Source organism: Cricetulus griseus, chromosome 2, assembly GCF_003668045.3.
Source record: "Cricetulus griseus strain 17A/GY chromosome 2, alternate assembly CriGri-PICRH-1.0, whole genome shotgun sequence".
Classification (NCBI taxonomy): Eukaryota; Metazoa; Chordata; class Mammalia; order Rodentia; family Cricetidae; genus Cricetulus; species Cricetulus griseus.
The window spans coordinates 31,105,717-31,131,124 of NC_048595.1; the positions used below are offsets into that span (position 1 = coordinate 31,105,717).

The window sequence follows — 25,408 nt, forward strand, 5'->3', positions numbered from 1 at the left end:
TTAATCTCTCACTATGATTAATTTAGAAGCTAAACTTTATCATAGGTATATGTGTTGTAATTTTTTAAAAAAGCAGTTCCAATGAAAAAGACACCATGTGGCAGAGTTCAAACAGAGGGTGTTTTTTTTTTTTTATATATAGGGGAAAGGGATTGTTTTGGTTTGTTTGTTTGTTTGTTTGTTTGTTTTCGAGACAGGGTTTCTCTGTGTAGCTTTGGAGCCTATCCTGGCACTCGCGCTGGAGACCAGGCTGGCCTTGAACTCACAGAGGTCCACTGGGCAGGGCCCTTTTAAAAGGGAACGCAGTGAATGTGTACAGGTGGTGCTCTTAGTGGCCGCAGCTGAGGGCATATCCGGTCAGGACTCCAAGGACAGGCCAGTACAAATGCCTGAATACTAACAATGTGTGCATAGAAAAATCGATAATGGAGCCCAGTGACAGGGCATTGTAGGTAACTGGAGGCATCATTCAAAAGGGAAACTATGGGTATAAAAGCCTTGAAACAGGTAATACCAGAAGGCCAGAGGGTGGGAAGGGTGCTAGAGGGGTTGCGAAGTGAAACAGGGAGGTCAGATTTTACTGCGCCTTGTTGCTGCTGTGAGAATTCAGACTTTGGGGGCTGGGGATGTGGCTCAATTAGAGTACTTGCCTAGGATGCACAAGGCCCTGGGTTTGAACCCAATGCTTTGAGATGGAGGGGTTTTAAGATTTTTTTGGTTTTTGTTTTTTGAGTCAGGGTTTCTCTGGCCGGACTCAAACTCACAGTGATCTGCCTACCTCTGCCTCCCCACCCCCACCCCCCACCCCCAGTTCTGGGATCAAAGGCGAGCTGTGCCACGCCTGGTTTTAAAAGTTTACTTGGTTGTGTGGGAAGTGTTAGGCATGAAGGCTTAGGACATGATGTGGCTTAGTTTTACAGGATTGCCCTGGTTTCTGTATTAGAAGTGGGTTGGTGGGGGCTGGAGAGTTGGCTCAGAGGTTAATGAGGACTGGCTGCTCTTCCAGAGGTCATGAGTTCAAATCCCAGCAACCACATGGTAGTTTACAACCATCTATAATGAGATTTGGTGCCCTCTTCTGGTGTGCAAGCATAATGCAGGCAGAACACTGTATGTATAAAAAAATAAATAAATCTTAAAAAAAAAGAAGTGTGTTGGCGATGGGACCTTCTCATCCTTGTGGCAAGTAACCTTGGTGCTCCGGAGAGTGGTAGTTGGGGAGGCATTGCAAGGTATGACCTGGAGGAAGCATGTTGAATCTCTGGGGGCAGCTGAACCATCTAGCTGTAGTGTCCTTTCTGTTAACTGTCATTTCCTCTGTGTGTGTGTGTGTTAGTGGAAATCAAATATCAAATCCAGGGCCTCACTCATGATAGGCAAGAGCTCTGCTGAAGTACCCAACATCATTTTGACCACTCAGAATTCAGTTATGGAGGATCCCTCACTAGGTGCAAAGAGCCACTGGGAATCTTGAGCCATCAGAACACAGCCACACACAGGTTGAATCCAAGTCAATTCATTCCTAGTTTGATGATTAGAGTTGTTTCTTTGTGTCCTGGATATACTTTCCATTTGTTTAATGAATTGTCACAAGCTGTTTCGGGCCATGATGCAATTATAGTAGGTGACAGCAGATATTTATAAGGCCAACCCACCTGGTGATCAACTAATGTGATGGAGGAAATTCATAGGCAAGGCTTATGAAAATATTGCCTATAAATACTGACTGCTTCTGTCTGTAAATTCACAAGTACAGAGACAGCTATGTTATCTCCCCAATACCTGCACTGTAATGTGTAATCTCATATGATGTGTATATGTAATCTCATGATTACATCTCAATCTTATGGGCACATATGTCTGTGAATGGTCAGGAAGATGACTTCTCATTAGTCTGTATAATTTTGATATATAGAAAATAGACTATGATATGCTTCATAACCAGATGTATTATTCCACAAGGACTGTAAGATACTTAGGTCCTGTTTTTGTTTTGGTTTTGGTTTTTTTGTTTGTTTGTTTGTTTGTTTTATCACTAGCTCAGACTGGCATAAAGAAAACAATTTCTTCTCAGTTCTAAGACAAGCCACTTGCATTAATTGATTCATAACCTCAAGAGCAAATTCAAACTAGACTGAATGAACGGCTCGTAAGTTAAAAATTTTGCAGATATGCACAAGGATAGAATTGTAGGTGTCTAAACCAAGGGTATTAGCACAAAGTGGCCTAAAACTGCTATGCCAGCTTCTTTCCAGGCCAGGCTGATAACAGAGACCAGCAGCCACTCCCTACTAAACTCCTTAGCAATTAACACTCTGCACAAACTTCTAACCTCAGTTTATGGTACAAAATTCAAGGCTCGGCTAACTAACTGTTTATGTTTAAGTCCTAAAATCTATATGGAAGACAAGAATAACAACCAATTAACCAAGTCCAGAGAGAAAAAGCTTTACATGGGAAAAGTTTCACAGATGACCAAGACTGCCAAAAATGGCCCAGCCACATAGCCTTGAATAAAAAGTTTCCCTCCTGTAAATTTCTTCCTTGTGCTCTGGGGCTACATTCAGTATAGAAAATTGTATCTTTAGACTTGGGATGCTTTCAATGCCACCTTGAGCAAAGTGCTGAAGGGCTCAGCACTGTTCACTCCACCCATTGCTTTACAATGGGTTGCCATGGTTACTCATAGACTGCTCACAAAGGACTGTAGCCGCAAAGCTGCACTCTCCTGTTAAGGGCTGCAGGGGACACACACACACACACACACACACACACACACACACGCCTGACACCTTTACATCTTGTTAATCACAGAATGTCAGTCTATGTAAGGCTTAATACACTTAAGAAATGTAGAATAGGAGGCTGGAGAGATGGCTCAGAGGTTAAGAGCACTGGCTGCTCTTCCAGAGGTCCTGAGTTCAATTCCCAGCAACCACATGGTGGCTCACAACCATCTATAATGAGATCTGGTGCCCTCTTCTGGCCTACAGACATACATGGAGGCAGAATGTTATATTAAATAAATAAATAAATAAATAAATAAATAAATCTTAAAAAATGAAAGAAATGTAGAATAGTACACAACTTCTTTATTTCTTCCTTAGACATCTCAATAGTTTATCCTTTCTCTGCTATAACCCCTTGTAAGCAGCCTTCTTAAGCGAACACTACAGCTGATACTCACTTTTACAGCTGCCACTAACAGGAAGCTGACAAGTTTATTTCACAGGTGTCCCTTATCGTTTTACTCAAGGAATGCATTATGACCCTTAAAAATAGCCTTTGTAACCTGCTTTTTTTTTTTATCGCCAAAGGTTTGCTGTTGAATGTGTATATAAGCCTTGTGAACAGAGGAGTTAAGGGGAATTGAAACTGAAGATATAAAACTAGGGAACTGGGACTAAAGATAGAGAACTAAAGATTTAGAACTAGAAAATTGGAACTAAAACTATGAGAACTGGAAATAAAAAGAACGTGAACCTCAGATCGTTTATGTCTTTTTCTTTTAAGATAGATACGAAATTTCCCCAGAGTCCTCACTACTTTGAAGGAGTTCTTTATTGCTTCCCCGGGCTCCCGCAATGAATATTGATCACCTGCTATGTGCCAGGCACTGGGTGCTGGAAACAGAACAGTGAGCAGGAGAAGCCAAATTCCTTCCTTTGTGAAGCTTATGTTCTAAAGGTCTTAGGTCAAACCGAAGCACAAAGGAGAATCACAGAAGAGGCGTTTACAATACTGGGAAGGAATGAGATCACTTTGGAGCCAAGGGTGAAGCAAGGTGCTGGAGTAAGGATAGTTGGTGGAACATCATTCCAAGCAGCAGGATAGCATGTGTGCCATAGCATGCTAAAACAGCCCAGGGAGTATCGTGGTTAGAGTAGGGTGGACTAGGACCAGAGCACAGGGATGCGTTCAGAGGGGCATATAGGAGACTCACAGGTCACATGTAATCAGAGTGAAACCCACCCACCAGGAATTTGCAGAAGGCACAGGCCACTGGTCCTTAGGAATTATCCCCTTCAGCCCTTTCAAATGCTTCACTCACGGAAATGAGGTGCAACTGAGTGCTATTTGTGAACCATCAGCTTCTCTGTTGTCACTGAAACCATCCAGCGTGTCCTGTTCCATTAAGTCACAGAGAGGACCAGAAAAGGGTTCCCAAGCCAGCACATAAAGAGACATCAAGGAGTCAGGCTCTCTAAACCCAAGCAAGATTCCAGGCAACAGACCAAGTATAGAATCCAGTGTCTGAGAGAGTCACTACCACCTTTGGGGATATCTGAGCTAGTGATAAAACAAACAAAGAAACAAACAGGGCTAGGGCAGCGCTGTTCTCCCTTGACTAGGCCCTGGATCCTGTATTCCAAGCCTCCCTGGCAGCCACATACCAGGGGCTATCTGTGGAGGTTGGGGTGCTGTAGGGAGACACGGTAACCCCGCCTCCTAAGGGCTGGCTACAGGTGTGCCTGACCACGCCTGTCAGGGCATGGTCAAGGTGAGGTGAGGATGATGTGTGATAGGCTTTTAAGGGGCTGCAAGGCACATGGCTGTCCCTTCTCTCTGGCCTGCCTGCCCTTTCGGTCCCTGGCACACTCTGGCTTGCGTTTGGCTGGTGTTTATCTGAATAAAGATATCTTAACCTTACAGACTACGGATCGGCTCTCGTTATAGGGTGCCATACAGGATTGGCTGGAGCACTCAAGATAAAACCACCTTGGTGGTCCTTGGTGCTACCACACCTAGTCCTTCCTGGCTGACCCCAGCTTGTTAAGGAACTAAGTCCCTAAGGTAAATGTGTGTTGAGTGAAGAGGGAGGACAGGTTTCAACAGGTGCTTGGCCTTGGACTACAGTGCTGTGTGCCTCCAGGAGAGGCAGAGTGCGACCTTTGGGGACAAGAAACGATTGATACTGAAACAAACAAACAAAAATCAGCCATCTGTTAGAGTCATCAGGAGGGAGCCTCAATTGAGAAAATGTCTCCATAGTAGGCAAGCCTATAGGGCATTTTCTTCAATAGTGATTGATGTGGTCCAGCCCATTATGGGTGGGGCCATCCCTCGGTTGGTAGTCTCCAGTTCTATAAGAAAACAAACTGAGCAAGCCGTGCAGCAGCAGGGGTAGGAGGATGAGGGGTGGAGATAGGATGACCAGCACCCATCAATGGCCTCTACATCAGCTCCTGCCTCCAGGGTCCTGCTCTGTTGATTCCTGTCCTGACTTTCTTTGATGATGAGCTCTGATGTGGAAGCATAAGCCAAACAAACAAACATAAGCCAGGTTGCTTTGGTCATGGGGTTTCATCACAATACTAACCCCTCTAAGCCGGGCGTCGGTGGCGCACGCCTTTAATCCCAGCACTTGGGAGGCAGAGGCAGAGGCAGGTGGATCTCTGTGAGTTCGAGACCAGCCTGGTTTACAAGAGCTAGTTCCAGGACAGCCTCCAAAGCCACAGAGAAACCCTGTCTCGAAAAAAAACAAAACCCAAAAACAAAAGCAAAACAAAACAACAACAACAACAAAAAAAAAAAAACGCAAAACAATACTAACCCATCTAATTTCAAATGTTCCTGGCTGGCCGACAGAATGATGACCAAGCTCCTGCTCCAAAGCTAGCACACAGAGGCCACTGAGACAGGCGGGGGAGAGGGGGGTGACTGGGGATGTAGCTTAGTTGGTAGGATGCTTGCCTAATAGGCAATGAATGAAGAACTGGGTTTGACCCCCAGTACCACAAAAATGATGTGGTGGTGCACACCTGTGATCCCAGCAGAAGGCAGAAACTCAGAAGTTCAAGGTCATCCTCAGCTATATAGCAAGTTTGAGGCCAGCCTGAATACACGAGACCTGGTCAAAACGAAGGGAAAGGATAAACGAAGGGAGAGAGAAGGGGAGGGAGGAAGAGAGACAGAGACACGTCCCTGGCAACCCAGTGAGTATGGTTTTACTCCTATACATACAGCACGGCTAAGCCCTTGTCACCACTATAAAAAGACACTTAAGAGGTTTGCCCAAAGCTACCAGGTGGATCATCACCCTGCCTCGACCCTCAGGTTCTCACCACAGAAGTGTCTCAAATAGGACTGCCATCCCTATGCTCATGACTTAAAAAGTGCCCAGGCCGAGGGCCCAAACCTCCCCTTCCATTTGTGAGCCCTTAGCCACTTTGCCCAAGCAGTGGAGATCCAGAAACAACTTCCCATCCTCATCCACAAGAAATCACTTTGTAACCAAGTTGGGAACTTTTATTTACACAAAGGCCAGAATGAGTGTGGGCAAAGGGGGCTGGCAAATAGTGATGCAGAAACAAGGGGGTGGGTGTTTAAATACTTGGATGGGAGGCAGAAAGGCAATAGTGGGGCTGGCCTAATGATTGCCAACTCAGGGTCCTCACCCTCATCAGACACCCAGGAAAAATAAGTCCAGACAGTAAGAATGGGATGAGGACCATCAGAAGCCTCAGTCTACCTGCCCAGAGGGTGGGCTGGCCAGTGCAGAAAGGAATGGATGAGAGGCAGTTGGTACTCTGGGAAGAAAGGCCACCCTGTTCCCCCGAGATTGGTGGGCTCTCCAATTTCTCTGTTGGCCTCATCTTTACTCTGGTGCTCTCCTCTCCAGCCCCTCCCTCACTGAACTTGTTTTCAGGACGCCTGGGTTCCAGACAAGGTCCTGAGAAACCTAGCCTCCTGGACTGGAACTGAGATGCATGTCCGCCCAGAGGGATCCCAGGATGCTAAGAGGCTCTGTCCTGGCTGCTTACTCATGGCCCCTTGATGGACCCAGGCTCTGTAAGGCGAGCAGAGGCATAGGCTGAAGCCCCCAGGCAGGCAGCAGGCTCACAGAAACCAGGCAGCCCTACTGGGCCTGGCCGGCCAGGTCGGCCAGCCTCTCCTGGAGCCCCTGGGGATCCTCGGTCTCCATCCTTGCCATTGATTGCCTGGCCAGGCCGGCCAGGAAGACCTGTGAGGAGAGGTGAGACATTGGGAAATTGTTCAGGCAGGGAAAATTAGGCCAGGAATATCAATCACTGAAGGAAGGCACAGATACTGCCCAACTCAGAATCCTAGCTGCCAGCTCCCAGCCAGACACTCCTAGGTGCTCCAGCTTGGCTGAGTGCCAGGCTTCCATGCAGAAAACCCAGAAACATTCATCCCCCAAGCTCAGAGACAGAAGGGTGGCTGCACTGGACCAAGATGTTACCTGGGATTCCTGGGGGCCCCGGCATCCCGGGGTGCCCACGTCCCATTTCTCCTTGATCGCCTTTCTCTCCACGCTTTCCTGCAGACAAAAAGGAATGTCTTTTCTCAAACTGAGAAAAATTTCTTCCACTATCTAATTGGTTTCATACACGTCCATTGTGCCAGGATACTACTGGAGAAAGTTGGAAATGGCAACAGAGGGCTGGTTAGATACAGGGAGATCCAGGTAAAATTTGGGATTATGTATCATATAAGGTATATTATAGGATAATGTCCAATAAGAACTGGCATTTACTAGCCGGGTGGTGGTGGCACACGCCTTTAGTCCCAACACTTGGGAGGCAGAGACAGGCAGATCTCTGTGAGTTAGAGACCAGCCTGGTCTACTGAGTGAGTTCCAGGACAGCCTCCAAAGCCACAGAGAAACCCTGTCTGGGAAAACAAACAAACAAACAAACAAAAGAACTGGCATTTACTATGTACCAAGCTGCCTGTGACCCAATCTCCTGGCCTAGCTCCAACCCTGAAATAGCACTTACCCTTGGGCCCAGTGTTGCCAATTTGACCCACTGCTCCCACGATGCCAGGAATGCCTCGGGGGCCAGGATGCCCATGGGGTCCCTGCTTGCCAGGATATCCAGGGGGCCCAGGAGGTCCTGGAAGACCCACCATTCCGGCTGCACCCAGGGCTTCCCGCTTGGCACTCACAGCCACCTCTGCCAGTTGCTCTAAAGGGAAGAGAAGGAAGAAGGGCCTGAGATGAGCCTGGAGAAGACAGGGTATCCTGATGTCTTGGCCCCTAAGCTTGCAGACAGAAAAGGCCAACGTTGAGCTTCCCATTCCCTTGGCCCTGTTTTATGGAAGTTCCACAGTTTCCGGGAGGCAGAAGTGGAAAGCACACCAGGGGTTCGAGACCCTCACTTGTAGAGGATGGAGAAGGGTGACCAGGCAGAGGAGTGGGCTGTGGGGAGGGGCTGCAGCCTGTCCCTTACCTTGAATCATCTTCAACACCACGTCCACGATGTGCTGGTCACTGGCAGCTCGGCCCTGAGAGCAACGGATACAATTCATGAAGGAGCCCTGGCTGCCAGATCCAGCGACTCCTGTAACCCACCGCCACACGCCGCCTGCATTTCAGCAATTTTTTAGCATGTGCCACACCCATTCTCTGGATCTGGGGCCAGTCTCTGCGCAGCCAGGGGGCCTCTGGGAACTCCCAGCTTTGGGCAATATGCTGCACCCCCAAGATATCCTTCCTAGAGATTTCCCTAGCCCTGGGGTCCACTTACCACCACTCCTTGTCTCCCGGGTTGTCCTGGCACGCCTCGATCTCCCACCAGTCCTCGGGGTCCGGGAAGCCCGGGGTAGCCCTGCACACCTGGAGCACCCGCATCTCCGCTGGGGCCAGGGTATCCTGGCTCTCCACGGACTCCTTGCTGCCATGGGACCATGTGGAGTGAGAAGGCATCCAGAGGGAGGGGAGAGTAGGGAAAAGGGAAAGGAAGGGGCCAGAGGGAGGATGGCATCCGTGTAGGCGAAAGGGGAGGGGCTCACCTGTCCCTTGGGCCCTGGCTCTCCGGACTGGCCCTGCAGAGGGAGCACGGTCAAGAAGTGGTGGACCCGGACTAGCTCCCCGACTCCCCATCCCACTCCCGTGCCCCGCTCACCTTCTCTCCTTTCTCACCCGGGAGGCCGGCCACACCCGGGTCACCCTGCAGAAAGAGAACCTCGTGTCAAGTGCCACGACACTGAGGGGTGCAAGGTCTGCTGGTGTGTTCAGACACGACACCCCAGGCACCCGACACCTGCCACTGGACTGGGGCATTAGTACTCACCACTCCGCCTCGGGGCCCGGTCTTCCCGGGGGAACCCTGGAAAAAGAGATTGGGCATAGTGCAATGTCCTCTCCAGGGAAGGGAGGCCCCCTGGCTCCCTGTTCCTCCTCGTCTAACCCAACCCCACGGCCCACCGCAGCTCAGACTTGGACCACTGTCCCTGGTGTTCTCCAGCTTCTGATAGTACCTTATCTCCTTTGATGCCTGGCAAGCCTTGGGGTCCTGGAATTCCTGGGGGACCCTGCTCTCCCTTGGGACCCTGAGGTGGTGGGAAAACAAAACAATGAAAAAAACTGAAGAACCAGTTGTGAGCCCACTCCCCGCCCCCGACCCCTGCCATCAGCTGGCCTATGCTCACCTGTCGTCCTTGAGGGCCTGGCTGCCCTACAGGTCCCCTCTCACCCTGGTCGCCCTGAAATGGAAAAAGGAGGTCACACCTGGGCTCTCAGTAGGGCCAGCCTTTTAGGTCAGGCTGGACTCTAGCAGATCAAGTGCCATCCATTCTGGTTATCACCAGCAGGGGTCTTTTTTACAGACATTCATTTGAGCCCTTGTCAGAGAGGACCCAGTACCAGCTGCTGCAAGGATCCTTGGGGAAAGACCTCTTGCTTACCTTCTGTCCCATGATGCCCTGTGGACCAATTTCTCCTCGAGGCCCTGGCTCCCCCTGGGAGGAGAAAGGAGAGTGAGCAGCAGGCCTGTTGGGCTCCTCCTTCCACCCTGGCTCAGCTGTCCCCATCCTCAGATTAGCTAATTGGCTTCAATTAGGGAAGCTGGTCCAGAGAGCAGAAGAGGCTTGCTTGTGTCAGTGGGACAGGACACCGGACTCAAGACACTCCCTAGATTTGGGCTGCATCCCTCAGCCTCACCCTGGCCCTACACTCAAGTCAGGCCTGACCTAGAAGGACCAAAACCTCCTGGGAGAGGGATACTCACTTCTTTCCCAGGAGGACCAGAGGTTCCAGGGAAGCCCTGCTGGCCCGGCTCACCCTGCAGGAAAACACAGTTCTCATGTCAGGCTGGTAGCTGCCAGTCAGCCCTTAGCCTTAGGTAGGCCCAGGAACCCTGAACAAAGTCTACAACCAAATAAGCAGGGATGGATGGGTGCAGGGTGTTCTTGATCAAATCCTCTGGGCTCCATTGCTTTTCCTGAATTTGTTTCTCCTCTGGATTCCAGGCCACATCCTGGTTCTAAGCCAGGATGCTGGAAGGGGCAAGGTGGTAGCAGAAGGTGGTATGGCCTAAGGGGCTTGTTTTTAGGCTCTGTCAAGCCCTGGGTGAAAACTGGGCCTCACAGTCCTTGAGCCATGCCCCATTTCTCACTCCCTCATTCCCTTGTTCAGATAAAACCAAGTCTCCTGGTTTAGGGGTCTCCTCACCTTGTCTCCAGGGCCTCCTTTTGTCCCAGGCTGACCCGGCACACCCTAAAGAAAAAAGTTGGTATTGGTTTCTGCCCTGGCAGGGGGAGAAGGGTGCACTTGCCATGTTGCCTCCATGCCCAATCCAGATTTTTCCTCCTTGTAGGAGCTAAACAACCATAGATCCAGCCATGGTATCATGAGCTTAGCTGCTTTCCACCCTTGCTATGAGCCCTGGTGGGAGAGGAGTGGGCTTTGGACAATGGTCTGTCTGTCAGCCTCCATGTCCATGAGGAAAGTATACAGCGAACACAAGTCTACAAGTCTTTGGCAGTCTGTGCCCTCATGAGGGTGGAGGATGGGCACTCACAGGCTAAACTCCAGAAGTGTGTAGTAGAGAGGGGTCTGTGAAATGAGAAGGTGAATCAAGACAGCCAGAGACCAGCAAAGGCTTAATGATGTTAATAGAAAAGCCACTGCAGCTGCGCAGTGGTGGCGCACGCCTTTAATCCCAGCACTCCAGAGACTGAGGCAGGCAGATCTCTGTGAGTTTGAGGCCAACCTGGTCTACTGAGTGAGTTCTAGGACAGCCAATGCTGCACAGAGAAACCCTGTTTTGAAAAACAAAACAAAAAATTGTCCAAATGATGAACCAGCCTAATCAAGGCCAGGAGCCACACAGACAGTGGTAATTAGGTGACATGGTGACAGGGTCAGAGCTCAGGTGCAGTTTGACCTCCTCAGCCTCTTATGCCCTCACACAGAGGCAGGCAATATGGTGGCTGGTGCTCTGAGGCCCAGGAGGATCAACTTGCCTGTGGGAAGCCCTCCTGGCTTTAGTTGATACTCACGGCTAAGCCTTGGTGGCCTGGGCTTCCTGGCCGCCCCACTTGTCCTGGGCTGCCCTGGAGAGACAAACAAGCAGAAACACAAATTAGAGCCTCTACCTGAGGGGCTCCCACCTATGTGCAGGCAGGGAAACAGATCCAGAAGCAAGGAGACCTGACTGAAACACACTGAGAGCTGCTGGTGTTGAAGCCTCTAGGATTGGTGTCACAGGGCTCACTGGCCTGAGGAAGAACAGGCCTGCCCCTGCCCAAGCCTGCCAATGCTCTCACCTTCATGCCGGGTATGCCCGGGGTCCCGTCCTTGCCATCAATGCCTGGAGGACCCTGTTCAGGAAGAAAGTTCAAGGGAAACTCTTAATGGGGAGACCCATAGGGACAAGCCACCTTCCCTGTGACATAAGCCCCTGGGACAGCTGCAGTATGCAAGCAGAGAGGCTATGATCGCTTCAGGAAACTGTAGCCCACTGGGGAAGGGGTTAAGAGGGACAGATCACACCCTTCCTTTGTGTGAGTGACTGCTCAGTGGCTCGATTCCCCATTACATGCAGGTGAAGAAACAAACTTTCAGAAAAGAAAGCCTATTTGTCAGGTTACAGAGCCAGCAGCCTGCCACAGAGTTCAATCCAGACCCGCAGCTTCCTCTCCATCTAGAATGCAGACAAACTGACCAGGACCAGGGTCTGGACTCTGATCATTTACCGTTGTTCCTTTTGGGCCTGTTAGCCCCTGGGGTCCTCGGACACCTTGGCTCCCCTGCAAAGTAGATAGAGATCGGTCACCTTTAGAATGCTGAGCATAAATGGCTGTGGAAAGAATGGCACACAGGAGAACACGGCGTCTGTGTCCCAGAGTCCTTGTGACATGAACCAGACTGCAGAGGTTGAACGGAGACACTCAGAAGTCCACTTCTGCCCTGGCACTAAGGGAGGGGGGCAGATCAGCACCAAGTGCCTGGGCAAGGAGGGCAGTGCAGTGATTTCTGGGAGCCCTGAATTCACAGACAGTGGTCATTAGGTAAAGAAACAGTTGTCAAGGGAGATGGGTGGGCTTCACATTGGGGGTATCTTGACTTGAGTAAGAGCTATGAACATAGTATGGGGAAAACGAGAAAAAGCTAAAGATAGATTAGCTTCTTGGTGATGTTAAAGAATAATAGCACCTTTCATTAATTTTCTTTTTAATTTTCAAGTTACATTCGTTCATTCATTCATTCATTCGTGTGGGCAGGGTTGGGACACACGCGGAGGTCAGAGGACAGCTTTCAGGAATTGGTCCTCTTCTTCCACAATGTGGATTCTGGGGATGGAACTCAGATTGTCAGTCCTATTGGCAAACACCTTTATCCTCTGGGCCATCTCTCCAGCCCTCTTTCTCCAGTTCCGATAGTAATATGATTCTGTGAGGAAGTCTTTAACTTTTGGAGTTTGTATGCAGAAGTGTGTGGAGGCAAATGAGATGAGCAAGGATTTCTTGAAAATGTCAGAGCAAAGCAGTTACCAGTTACCCCTCGGGGACAGGGAAGGAGGTGTGGGCAGGACAGTGAAGATGGTGTGGGCGGGACAGGGAAGGAGGTGTGGGCAGGACAGTGAAGATGGTGTGGGCGGGAGAGGGAAGGAGGTGTGGGCTGGACGGGGAAGGAGGTGTAGAAACTGCAGTTATGGCAAAAGTCTAACCTCGAACCCGTGACATGGCCATATGGGATTCCCTTTGGCAGTCTCTCTATTTTCTACGTATTTAAAAACTTGCATTAAAAATACAGTTAGCTGATATTCTGCTTGTGTTTTCCCCCCAAGCAAATCAGTAGTATTTATTTATTTATTTATTTATTTATTTATTATTCTGTTAATGTAATACACATTTCCTTTCTACCTTAGAAGTTACCCACGAGGAAGGACCTAGGCCTGGCCCAGTATGAGGGCCTTACCTTGCCTGAGGAGTTGAGGGGGGATGGGTAGGGGCAGGTGGGATGTTGGGGGGAGGGGAGGGAGAGGGAGAAGGGATGGACAGGTGAAGCAAGCTTGTTCCTAATATGAACTAATAAAAGAATAAAATAAAAAATAAAAATAATAATAATAAAAAAGAAGTTACCCACGAGAGTAAAGGGGCCTTTGTTTACCATATTAGGGAATAATATCTTATGATACATGGTGACTTATATACTCTGTCACCACTACAAACAGTGACACAAAAATTACCTTTACAAAAAAAAATACTCCTTTACATAAGTTATTGTGCCCAAATTTAAGAGCTGGTGAGATGGCTGAGTGAGTAAAAAGTATTTGCCATGAGAGTCTGATGACCTGAGTTTGGTCTCCAGAACTCACAGTTGGGAGGAGAGAACTGGCTCCTAGTCAGTTGTCTCCTGCCCCATATGCATGCTGAGGCATGCTGTGTGCATGCATAACACACACACACACACACACACACACACACACACACACACACACACACACACACACGGTGCACACCTTTAATATCAACACTCAGGAGGCAGAGGCAGGTGACTGTCTGTGAATTTGAGGCCAGCCTGGTCTACATATCAAGTTCCAGAACAGCTAAGACTATCACATAAAGACCTTGTTTCAAAAATTATTAAATATAGTAATTTTTTGTTTGTTTGTTCTTTGAGACAGGGTCTCTCTGTATAGCCCTTACTGTCCTGGAACTTGCTCTGCAGACCAGGCTGGTCTTGAACTTACAGAAATTCAACTGCATCTACCTCCCAAGTGCTGGGATTAAGGCATATGACACCACTGTCTACCCTAAATATTATAATTTTTAAAGATAAAATTGAGGTAGAATTATTAGGTCAAAGATGCACATTTGAATTCTTATAAACACTGTCAAAGTGTCCTTCAAATGGAGTGTACCAATTAACACTCGGCAGTGACACAGGGAAGTAGACAATGTTCCATTAAACCCACTCCATCCAGGCTTTCCATTCACCAAGCCACTGACGTCACAACTTCCATAAATGGCCTTGCTCTTGCTAAATATAATAGTAGCTTTGTAGCACCGTACACAAAATGCCCCAGAAGGCCAGAAGAGGGTGTTAGGTCCCCTAGGACTGGAGTTATAAAAGGTTGTGAGCTACCATGTAGGTGCTGGAACTCAAACTTGGATCCTCTGAAGAGTAACAAGTGTTCTTAACTGGTGTGCCATCTCTCTGGCCTTCAGCCCCCGCCTTCTTTTGAGTCATTGAATTTTATTTATTAATAAATATACTATTGACAATTTTCACTTATATATTCATCAGACAAATAAAGGTTTCATATAAATGGAAATTTATCCCCCAACTGGTCCTGCAGTAGTTCAGTGCCAAATAAGCACACAGAGGCTTATATTAATTATAAATTGTTTGGCCTATTGATCAGGCTTATTACTAATCTTGACTCCTAGGATTAAAGGCATATACCACCACTGTTTGATCTCTACAGCTTGAGGCTGACTTTGCTTCAGCCTTCAGCCCCTTTTTTTAAAAGACATGGTCTTACTATGTAGCTGAAAATGGCCCGGAACACGATCTCTCTCTCTCTCTCTCTCTCTCTCTCTCTCTCTCTCTCTCTTCAGTTTTTTCAAGACAGGATTTCTCTGTGGCTTTGGAGGCTGTCCTGGAACTAGCTCTTGTAGATCAGGCTGATCTTAAACTCACAAAGATCCTCCTGCCTCTGCCTCCGGAGTGCTGGGATTAAAGGCATTTGTGACCACCGCCTGGCAAGGCCCGGAACTCTCTTATGGAGACCAAATTGGCTCTGAACTCACAAAGATTCACCTGTTTCTACCTTCAAATTTCTGGGATTAAAGGTGTGCACCACAATGCCCAGCTCATATAGTTTTAATTTTTAAAAAATTAAAAATTAAAAATTCTTTGGTAATTTCATACACATATAAAATGTATTTTAGACATTCACAATTCCTAATATTCTCTGTCACCAGCCCCCACTCCTGCTGAACAGTGGGTTCCCCTCATACTTTCATGCCTCTTTGTTTGTTTGGTGGTATTATTATTTGTGTGTGTGTGTGTGTGTGTGTGTGTGTGTGTGTGTGTGTGTGTGTGTGCGTGCGCGCACATTATGGAGCACGCACATGCTACAGCACTTGGGTGAAGATCAGAAGACAACTCTGTACTTAGTTCTCTCCTTCCTTCCACCTCTAGTGGGTTCCAGGGACTGAACTCAGGCCACCACCCTCCCTCTTTTGTGATCGATTGAGTTTGATGAGGGTTGTTTTGTATGTACCTAGGTGGAATTATTTACTAGAATATGGGCAACTTACTAGTGGCTGCAACCTGAAGAAAATTACTCCCCTTCCCCAGGCAGCCTTGCAGGCTTCCCAAGTCCCACACTCTGCTTAGTTTTCTGTGATTTTAAACCTGCTCAGAAACCACAAATGGTGGCACACGTCTTTAATGCCAGCACTAGAGAGGCAGAGACAAAAAGATCTCTGTGAGTTCTAGACAACCAAGACGATGTAGAAAGACCATGTCTCAAAACAAACAAAAATATCTGCTCAGAAAAAAGGGTCTATAATCGAGAGAGAGAGAGAGAGAGAGAGAGAGAGAGAGAGAGAGAGAGAGAGAGCTAAGGGACTGTGATAGATGCCTTGGGATTCAGACCAAATCCCATTAGTTCCATGGTTAACTTGCTGGAATTTCACTGTCTGGGTCCAGTGGCTACAGGACTGGATCCCAAGGCTTCTAGTAAAGTCTGAACATAGCAAGCTAACTGCATTCTCAGTACAGATCATCAGACACCCCCATAAACACCCAGAAGTCACCCCCACACAGACTGCCAGGCACATACATAAATACCTATGTGTGCACACTCTCACACACCAGCCTTGATGGAGATAATCCCTTCCCAGTACTCTCCAGAGGCTCTGACCAGACAAGGGGTACCTGAGAACTTACCACATCCCCCTTCTCACCAGCTCGGCCTGGTGGCCCTCTTGGGCCTTCTTCACCCTGACATGGAAGATACAAGAGTCCAAGTCACATGATCCCATGAAGACCAGCACCCACTTTGAAGCCAAGGACCTCCACAGTGTGGCCTGGGGACAGGAACAGGCTTACCGGTGGCCCAGCAGCCCCGATGGAGCCCACCATGCCTTTATAGCCACGAGGACCCTGGGGAAAGGAACAGATTGTGAGTCAGTTCTGGTCGGACTCCGAAGGCCAGAGCACTGGTCACAGCAACTCTTGCAGAACACCTGTAGCCTTACCATCTCCCCCTTAGGTCCTGCAACACCTGGGTAGCCCCTGATGCCCTGGGGACCCTGTTGAAAACAAACAAATACCAGTGAATACAATGGCCCTTTTTGACCCCCATTCCTTTTCACAATACCCCTTTGAAATGGACAGAGTGTCCATATCTCCTGTGTAGTACAAAGTTGCTCAGATGTAGAGAGGAATCTTCCAGAGCCACTTAAAGGAACAGTGGCAGGCCTGGACCTTGGCCAGGCCTTCTGGTGAGCAGCCTTGGTCCTGTTCACTCTATCCCTGCAGCCAGTCTTGGTCTTTCACCCCACCAGGCACTCCCAACCAGACACAGATTTCTTTTATAGAGGCCAAAGCAGATGAATGGTCCCATTAAAGAGCTCCTAGAATGATAGAGAGCATAACAGTGAAGTGTTTCTTACCGGTGGTCCAGGGATGCCTTGCTCTCCAGAGGCACCCACATCTCCTTTGGGGCCCTAAGAGCAAGGAAGAGCTGTCAGACTGGCAGGCAAATACAAGACAGACAGACAGCCTTTCCCAACACAGCCAAACAGACAAAGCAATTAGAAACCAAGATGTCCCATGTCACATGAAAAAGGGACTCAACAGGAGACTCATTGGGTCAGGCAGTGGTGGTGCACGCCTTTAATCTCAGCACTCCAGAGGCAGAGGTAGGTGGATCTCTGTGAGTTCAAGGCCAGCCTGGTCTATAGAGTGAGTTCAAGGATAGCCAGGGCTGTAACACAGAGAAACTGTGTCTTGAAAAACCAAAGAAAGAAAGAGAGGGAGGGAGGGAGGGAGGGAGAAAGGGAGAAGAGGGAAGGGGAGGGGGGACATTGGTGTATAACATTGACCTCTTTCCTCCCAGCTCAATAATCTGTCCCTTGGACCCAAAGGAACAGGGGGAGGTATGAAGAATGAGGCAGATATCTGCAGGGTTGTCTCCCCATAATCCTCACCCTCAACGGGGGGGGGGGGGCGGCTTAGCTCTCATACTCACTGGCTTCCCCTGGCGACCAGGATCACCCAGAATCCCCCGTTTTCCTGGATGCCCCTGAAGGGAAGGAGGGAACTCAGCCCCAGGTCCCCTCCAAGCACCTGGTCCACCCTCCCAGGACAAGCCACCCCTTCACCTTCACTCCTTGAAGCCCCTGGGGTCCTTTCACACCAGCGGGACAGTTGGTTGGACACTGGAAAGAAAATTCTCTAAGGCCAGGGCCAGCTGAGGAATGCTTCTCAGAACCCTCCCCATCTCCCACTGAAAACCCTGGGCGGGGTGGGGGTGGGGTGGGGAGAAAGTCCTGTCAGTCTCTCCAGACCACATTCTCACCAGGAAATCTGCACTCCCTTCCAGGCCCTGGATGGTTCCTGGTCGGCCCTGAGAGGAGATATATAAGGATAGGACATGACCTGCCCCATCCCCACTGCAAGCCACTTCCTCAGGAGCACATGGCCATTCGGGAGAGATGAGGACACTTACCGGTTTCCCAGGGGGTCCTGGGGGCCCTGATGGTCCCTCTGGTCCTGGATCCCCCTGGAAGCAAGAAGAGCCCACCCACATCACAACACCATCCTGCAGGGCCCCAGTTTATCCCTGCTTTTCCTCCTCTTCCTACCACTGTTCCATCCATTCTGCCCTTTGGGTCCCTCCAGAGTAAGGAGATCCTCACAGTAACAGGACACTGGCAGGTGGCACCAGCCCTGAGCCTCCTGGGAAGACTAGCTGTAGTCCCAGGTTCCAGCAGGAGAGGGTTCTGCCCCAGACCTGGAGGAGTTCCCTTGTGGGCCAGAAGCAATCAGGAAGCTCCCAGAAAACCTGCCCCAGACTGTCAGCCTCGGCATGCAGGGCATGAAATGAGAAGGTCGGTAGGCTCACCTTGGGGCCTGGGATTCCAATCTCACCGGGGAGGCCCACAGGTCCAGGAGGTCCCTGTGGGGTAAAGGGGCAGTTGTCGAGGATGCCTCACAGAGTCAAACACCTCAGATAGCAAGGTAGGGACAGGCACCAAAAGTCTCTTCTTCCAGAGACTGGCTTGTGAGGCTATGAGGCCCATGCTACTCCAGACTCATCAAGCTGCCCATTCATGGCACCAACACAGCATGCCGGTTATTCCTTAAGATGGAGATTCCCCTAGAAGCCCTCCTCTCCTTCCCCAGCTCCCCGCCCTACCCCCTAGAACTTACAGGAGGGCCAGCAAAACCGGGGCCCTGCAATAGAAGTAAAGGAAATTAGATTCATGGCTCCTCTCTGCAGGTCCTCCCAGCCTCCAGAGGGTTCCACCACACCTTTGTAGGTGCTACTCACCGGCAGGCCAGGGGGTCCTGGGAGCCCAGGCTGACCCTGCAGAAGCAATGGGAGCGACTCAGAGGCGGGAGCCTCTTGGGTGCATACCTCCCTCTACTGCAGCCCCTCCAACTCCAGCCTCAATTTGTCTTCAATGAGCACCCAGCAGCCACTTACCTTGACTCCAGGGGTCCCCATGGGGCCAGGCTCTCCCTTGGCTCCCATTAAACCCTGGGGAAGAAAGAAATGGTAAGAACATTGAGGTGTACCTGCCCTTACCTCACAGGTAAGGACAAGTGTAGGGGACTCTTTAGGCTTCCCATACTGGTTGAAGGCCTAGGGACCTGAACTTCCCCTTTCCCCTTTCTCTGTTTTTTTTTTTTTTCTTTTTTCTTTTTTCTATTTTTTTTTTTCCAGATCTCTGTTTTGAATTCTGGGACAAGCTCCAAAGCTACAGAGAAACTCTGTCTCAAAAAACAAAACAAACAAACAAAAAAAGAAATCCTGGGAGGTAGACAAAACAATTATTCTCCCTTAAAAATTTTTTTAAAGATTTTATTTATTATATATACAACATTCTGCTTCCATGTATATCTGCACACCAGAAGAGGGCACCAGATCTCATTATAGATGGTTGTGAGCCACCATGTGGTTGCTGGGAATTGAACTCAGGACCTCTGGAAGAGCAGCCAGTGCTTTTAACCTCTGAGCCATCTCTCCAGCCCCTCCCTTAAAATTTTTATTTAGTTTTTTAGAGACAGGGTTTGTTTCTCTGTGTAGTCCTAGATGTCCTAGAACTTGCTCTGTAGACCAGGCTGGCCTTGAACTGCTAGATCCACCTGCCTCTGCCATCAGAGTGCTGGGATTAGAGACATGTACAACCATGCCTGGCAATTATCCTTTTGTTGTGTTGTTGAGATAGTAGCTTCCAACTCTATGTTCCCAAGGATGACCTTGAACTTGTGACTCTGTTTTCCCCACCTCCTGAGTGCTGGAGGTACAGATGTGTACTACCATGCCCAATTGTGATGTTAGCACTCCACCACTGAGCTACATTCTCAACCCAATTACCTTCCTTTGACAGACTTGAAATTAAGGCTTCAAAGACCTGGACCTATGGGCTCAGCCCCCTCCTCACAGTTCAAGTCTAGGGTACCTAGACATGGATCTAGACTGGTGATGCGCTCGATGTCTGTTCTTGCTAACTTCTGAAAACCTTCATTTTCTCACTGCAAATGAATTAACACACTCACCTCTCTGGGCAGACATAAGCACTGACACGCTAGAGTGAGGCAGTATGTTTTGTAATCTTACAGGGTATGGATGAGGAGTTTAAAGAGGCCCTGTTGTCTGCAGCCCTGGTCACACCCTTTGAATCAACAGAGCAGGCACAACTCTTAGAGGCTTCTCCTCCATCACCACCCCAGTACTTCCACTAAATAACTATCCCCACCTCCCTGAGACTGCCAGTCCTCAGGAATTTGTGGCTTTGCGGTCCCTGGGAACTCTGTAATGATGTTCATTCCCTGAGCTGTGTTGAAACTGCAGAGGGGATAAGCAAAGCAGTGGAGCTGGGGGTGAGGATATGGGGAGCACAGACGGGGTACACAAAGGCAGGGTAATATCTAGAGGCCAGAAACGTGAGACTAATCCTCACACCTGCAGACACATGGGACAATCCTGCAGCTCACAGAAAGCAAAGCCCCCTCTCTGGCTTCCTGCTGCCACAGATCCATGGCTTCCAGTCAGAGTGGATATGAGATAGGAGTGAGGTCACAGGTGTATGAAATGAGGCCTGAATGGCTGTAGCGCCGCCATCTTGCTAGCCTTCTAACAAGACATGTGAAGAAGCCAGAATCAGACTCTCCCCAGCCTCAGGTACTCACATCCACGCCCGGCTTCCCATCTGGCCCATCCGGCCCGGGTTTGCCAGGCTCTCCTTTGGATCCCTTGAAATTAGAAGCAGAACATATTAGCCAGAAGACAGCATACTGGAAGAGTCAAAGGTAGAAAGAAAAAAAAAAAAAAAAAAAAAAAACTCTTACCGGAGGACCAACTTTTCCTGGAGGCCCCTTGTCGCCCTGCAATATATAAGCTAATGAGACAGCATCTATGGTTCATGCTTCCCTGGTGGATGTAGACATTTCTGGCTGATGGTCCCAGAGCCTTCTCCTCTCTCTTTTGTGCTGAGATTTACGATTTTTTTTGGGGGGGGGAGGGTAATTTGAGGCAGGGTTTCTCTGTGGCTTTGGAGGCTGTCCTGGAACTAGTTCTTGTAGACCAGGCTGGTCTGGAACTAAGAGAGATCCACCTACCTCTGCTGGAATTAACGGCATGTGCCATCACCACCCAGCCAATTTGCACTTAAAAACAAACAAACAAACAAACAAACCCAGCTCCCTTTGCTCGAAACAAAATTCAGTGGAAGCACAAGCCTTAGTTCCAGTGTGTGTGTGTGTGGGGCGGGGGTATAGACAAGTGTTAAGTCTGTCAGTTCAAGGCCAGCCTAGTCTAACAGTGAATTTCAGGAGGCAGGGCTACATGAAGAGACCTTGTCTAAATTAAATGAAAACAAAACAAAATATAAGTGCATTAACATCAAGCCAGCCAGCTGAGAGGGGTATTTTAGTCAAGTAGATTTTAGACATGCTGATGTTGGTATGGTACCAGCTATGAAGTCCCTAAGCTTCAAATCAGTTGGGAAAACAGAGGCCTTAAGCAAGTGACAAAATAAATAAAAAATAATAATAAGGGCTTTTAGAGAAGTCTGAAGGGGAGGGAAATGAGTTAGGTAGTGGTCCTGGTGGTCAGGAAAGCCAGAGACTGCAGCAGAGGCAAGGATCAAGGGGGCCAGCAAGGGGGTAGATTCGAAACGGTCTCAAGAAAAGAAGGATCTCTTTCCCATGTGACAAAGGACCCTTGGTGGGAGACTGGCATGGCTATGGAGTCAGATTTAGCCCCAGAGAGGCCCCTGGGAATTCCGGAGCCTGCAGCAGCAAGAGCCTGGCTGGGGCCCAGCGCCCTGAGTTTGGGGGTGGGGGCACCAGACTGAATAGAAGTCTGTCCAAACGGTAAACATCCAGCCGACCTCCTGGGGGAGCCTCCAGAATGAGGCAGTTAACCCTCAGCACACTGAGAGCAGAGGACAAGCCCAGCCTATTTTAAGCTGAGAAGCTAAAGCAAAAGGGAGAGCTGGAGTGTGACCCCAGCTGGCCAGCAGTCTACACGAGGCTCCCCAGTTACCTTAAAGAAGTGTGTTAGGGGACAGTGTGAGGGATTAAGAGGAGGAAGGGAGGGAGGGGGATAAGGACGCTCAGTGAGCTGAGGCCGGCAACAGAACAGCAGGCCCTTGTTGCAGGGTGGTATGACAGACTGCGCATTTCAGGGCTGGTTTGGGGTTTTCACTGAACAAACGGGCTCGTTGTGGTCTCTGCAGGCGCCGCCTACTGGCAACAGGGGGTGCTAAACTTCCAGGCATCCCCCACCCCATGCTCACAAAGTTCTCCTTTGTGGACAGCCTTCCTTCCGCTCAAGTCTGAAGTTAGATACTCACGTCGATGCCATCAGAACCAGGCACTCCTGGTGGCCCTGGTGGCCCTGGAGGACCCGGCTCTCCCGGTGGACCTCTCTGAAAACACACACAAGGGTGTAGCCCTTAGACAGTGAGCAGAACTGGGCTTCTGGAGACCCTGAAAGTGAAGCGGACTAGGGCAGCAATTCCCCCAAGGAAACTCCCTGGGGAGTTTGTTGAACAGCAACTGTGTACCAGGCACTGTGTGTCATCACACTCATTTTATGAACTACTCAGAACTGTACCGGCTACTATTAGGAGTGACGGAGGGGGGTGAAGACACACAGAAAGATTAAAGGTTCGTGGTCACAGAGTGAATGATAAAATCACAATTGCACCCCGGGTCGGCCAACTTCTTCCCCTGGACAACACTGTCCTTGCACTGTCGTGGTGGGAAATAGATGAAGATACCTAATTCGTTCAGATCACAGATGGTGTGAGGTGGTGTCTGGTCCTCAATGCATGACACTTGGAACTATTATTGTTTTCTAACCAACCACAGACACAGAGGTGAACGGGCACCTCTCCCTCCTCCCCTGGTGCGGGTTAAGGGCCCGCAGATTAGGGAGGTGTGGAGAAGGGGAACTGGGACTCTTCTTGCTTGGTCCTCCCTGAAGTGGTCCTCACAGCGGGCCAGCCGGGAGTCAGGAAGATGTCCCGCTGGCGCCAGGTGCCCTCCCCAGGTCAAGAAGTGCCAGGCTGGCACCCCACAAGCGAGTTGCAACCCACGCCAGCCCCACTTGGCGCGTGAGGTGAGTGCCAGGCCCAAGGTCCCCGTTAGGTCCCACTTTGGGCATCCCTTTCCCAGCCCCCAGCCGTCCCTCCGACCTGAGACGGGAGCTCACAAGCCGGTCAGAGGAGACACAGTGGGGCGACAGAGAAGTCTGGCTGGAGCCCGGGCCCCTTAGGAGAGTCCGGGGGCGGAGGCTCGGCTGTCGACTGAATGGCCACCATTGTCTCCGCCACCACCTGGGCTCTCCCTGCTGCCAGGACCCTGCGCCAGCTCCTGCCCGACGCTGCCTGTCTAAGGCAAGGCCGAGCATCCCGGGACAGGGTCCCTTTGGCTCCAGGGCTGATCAGTCTCCTCTCACTGCCCGCTGCGTGTCCGCTATGCACCCTCCCAACGGCTCTGTCCTCAGCTGCCCCTCGAGCTAGGGACAGAGTAGAGCAGGTCCCAAAATTACTGGATCCTAAACCCAGGTTCTGCACCCCGGACTCCGATACCAGAGAAGCGGCGGGACTTACGATCTGAGCCAGGGCAAGCCCCAGCACCTGGAGGAGAACGACCAAGCTGCGGGGCGCGGGAGCGAGGATCATGGCGAGTGGCGGGTTCTGGAGCAAGGATGCGGGGTCCACGCACGCAGGGACTGCTCTCTGAGCCACGGGTCGGACCTCCCTGAATACGCGGCGGGGAGGGGCAGGGACGCTCAGGCCTGTCACCTGAGAGCACTGCGGGAAGGAGGTGTCCAGCTCCGCCCGGCCAGGGGCGGTTCTTCTGCGCCCACCCTGGGACTTCATTCTGAGTTTGACTGGAAGCCCCAGCTAGGAAGTCCTAGAAGCATCCCGGGATGCTGGACCAATAGCGATGACCCGTTTTCTCCGTGAAAAGACAGAAGATTATCGCAGTCCCTTTCCAGCCTGCCCTCCAGGACCAACACCTTCCTTCTGATTGGCAGCCTGGCTGAGTCAGGCCTGTCTGTGTCCTCTATCCTCCAGAGACCCGGCTCACCGTTCTGCAGACCTGGCCAGGACTCCACCCGACTTGGTCGTTTCTGACTGGCTGGATCCTCTCCACAGACAAAATGGTCCCTGCCATATTAAAACACACCAAAACGTTTCCTGAACCAGCCTCCTCCTGAATTCTCCATCTCCTTCTTCTCTAGCCCCCAACTACCAATTCCAGAGGAGTTGTCTGTGCCCTCTAAACTTCCCTTTTCCTCTTGCTCCCTGCTTCTACCTTCGTAGGAGTTTGATCTTCCAGAGGCCGCCAGTGAAACCCAAGCATCTTCCATCCTTGAGGCAAGAGGTTGTTAGCATTTAGACCTGCCCTTGGCCGTGTGCCCTTCAAATCTTCCCTTCCCAAATATCCACATGCATCCCGCTTGACCTTCTACATCTTAAAAAAAAAAAAAAAAAGTATTATGTATACAGTGTTCTGCCTGCATGTATGCCTGCAGGCCAGAAGAGGGCACCAGATCTCATTACAAATGGTTGTGAGCCACCATGTGGTTTCTGGGACTTGAACTCAGGATCTTGGAAGCAGCCCGTGCTCTTAACCTCTGAGCCATCTCTCCAGCCCTACAATTATGTCTTTAAAAAATTGGTTTTTATTTATGTGTATGAGTGCTTTGCCTTCGTGTGTGGCCGTGCAATTCATGCACGTCATGTAAGCTCCGGTGTGGGTGCTGGGAACAGAGCCTGGGTCCTTCGCAAGAACAGCAAGTGCTCTTATGCACAGAGACATCTCTCCAGGTCCCTACAATTACATCTTAAAGAGTACACGTTCTGTGAAAAGCGTCCCTTAGACCAGCAAACATCACAAAGTGTAGTTACACGAACTAAACTGTACCTGTGGAACCACCTGGATATATGAGGTCCATCATCAGCCAAGTGTTAAGTGATGGAGGACCCTACCACCTCTCCTCTGCAGCATCGCATACACTGTGTCTTCTGTATTCGGACTTCTCACTCATCCATTTCCAACCTGCATTCATGGAAACAACGAACGCTTCATTCAGCAGCTCCCAAACCCACCTGTCTTGTCACCTCTGTCCAGAGTCCCTTCCCTTCCACTTACTTAAGTGACACTGGCTAAGGGCTGTGGATCTCATGCTATCGCAAACTACAGGTATGACCACAGGCACCTCTAACTATGTATATGCAGTCTCAGTTTCTTCCTCTGTAACTGGGGACAATATGGTTCCTATCTTAAAGAATTTACGTAAAGATTGAAGGAGATGATAAGTGGCAGACACTTAATGCTGCCCCAGCACACAGTGGAGCTTAATACACTTTGATCCTCACTATTATTTACTCCTTATCCAGCTGGCATCTGGTATGGGAATCTTAACACAAGCGAATCAAGTGAACTGGC

The 25,408-nt window shown here is 49.9% G+C and overlaps 1 protein-coding gene across 1 annotated transcript; it reads right to left on the bottom strand.

The window, feature by feature from the left end:
- Nucleotides 1-6,252: 6,252 nt before the first annotated feature.
- On the bottom strand, nucleotides 6,253-23,818 carry Col9a2 (collagen type IX alpha 2 chain). The gene is made up of 32 exons (XM_027399158.2): nucleotides 23,560-23,818; nucleotides 22,297-22,371; nucleotides 20,789-20,824; nucleotides 20,630-20,692; nucleotides 18,921-18,974; nucleotides 18,765-18,800; nucleotides 18,644-18,667; nucleotides 18,336-18,389; nucleotides 17,940-17,993; nucleotides 17,790-17,837; nucleotides 17,593-17,649; nucleotides 17,460-17,513; nucleotides 16,882-16,935; nucleotides 16,465-16,518; nucleotides 16,316-16,369; nucleotides 16,154-16,207; nucleotides 11,944-11,997; nucleotides 11,515-11,568; nucleotides 11,248-11,301; nucleotides 10,418-10,462; nucleotides 9,975-10,028; nucleotides 9,652-9,705; nucleotides 9,397-9,450; nucleotides 9,226-9,297; nucleotides 9,039-9,074; nucleotides 8,871-8,915; nucleotides 8,758-8,790; nucleotides 8,493-8,639; nucleotides 8,196-8,250; nucleotides 7,743-7,931; nucleotides 7,205-7,282; nucleotides 6,253-6,964 (listed from the first exon to the last, which is right to left on the bottom strand). The coding sequence occupies exons 1-32, from the start codon at nucleotides 23,629-23,631 to the stop codon at nucleotides 6,765-6,767; spliced, it is 2,067 nt and encodes a 688-aa protein (XP_027254959.2). The 5' UTR covers nucleotides 23,632-23,818; the 3' UTR covers nucleotides 6,253-6,764.
- Between the last annotated feature and the right edge of the window lie 1,590 nt (nucleotides 23,819-25,408).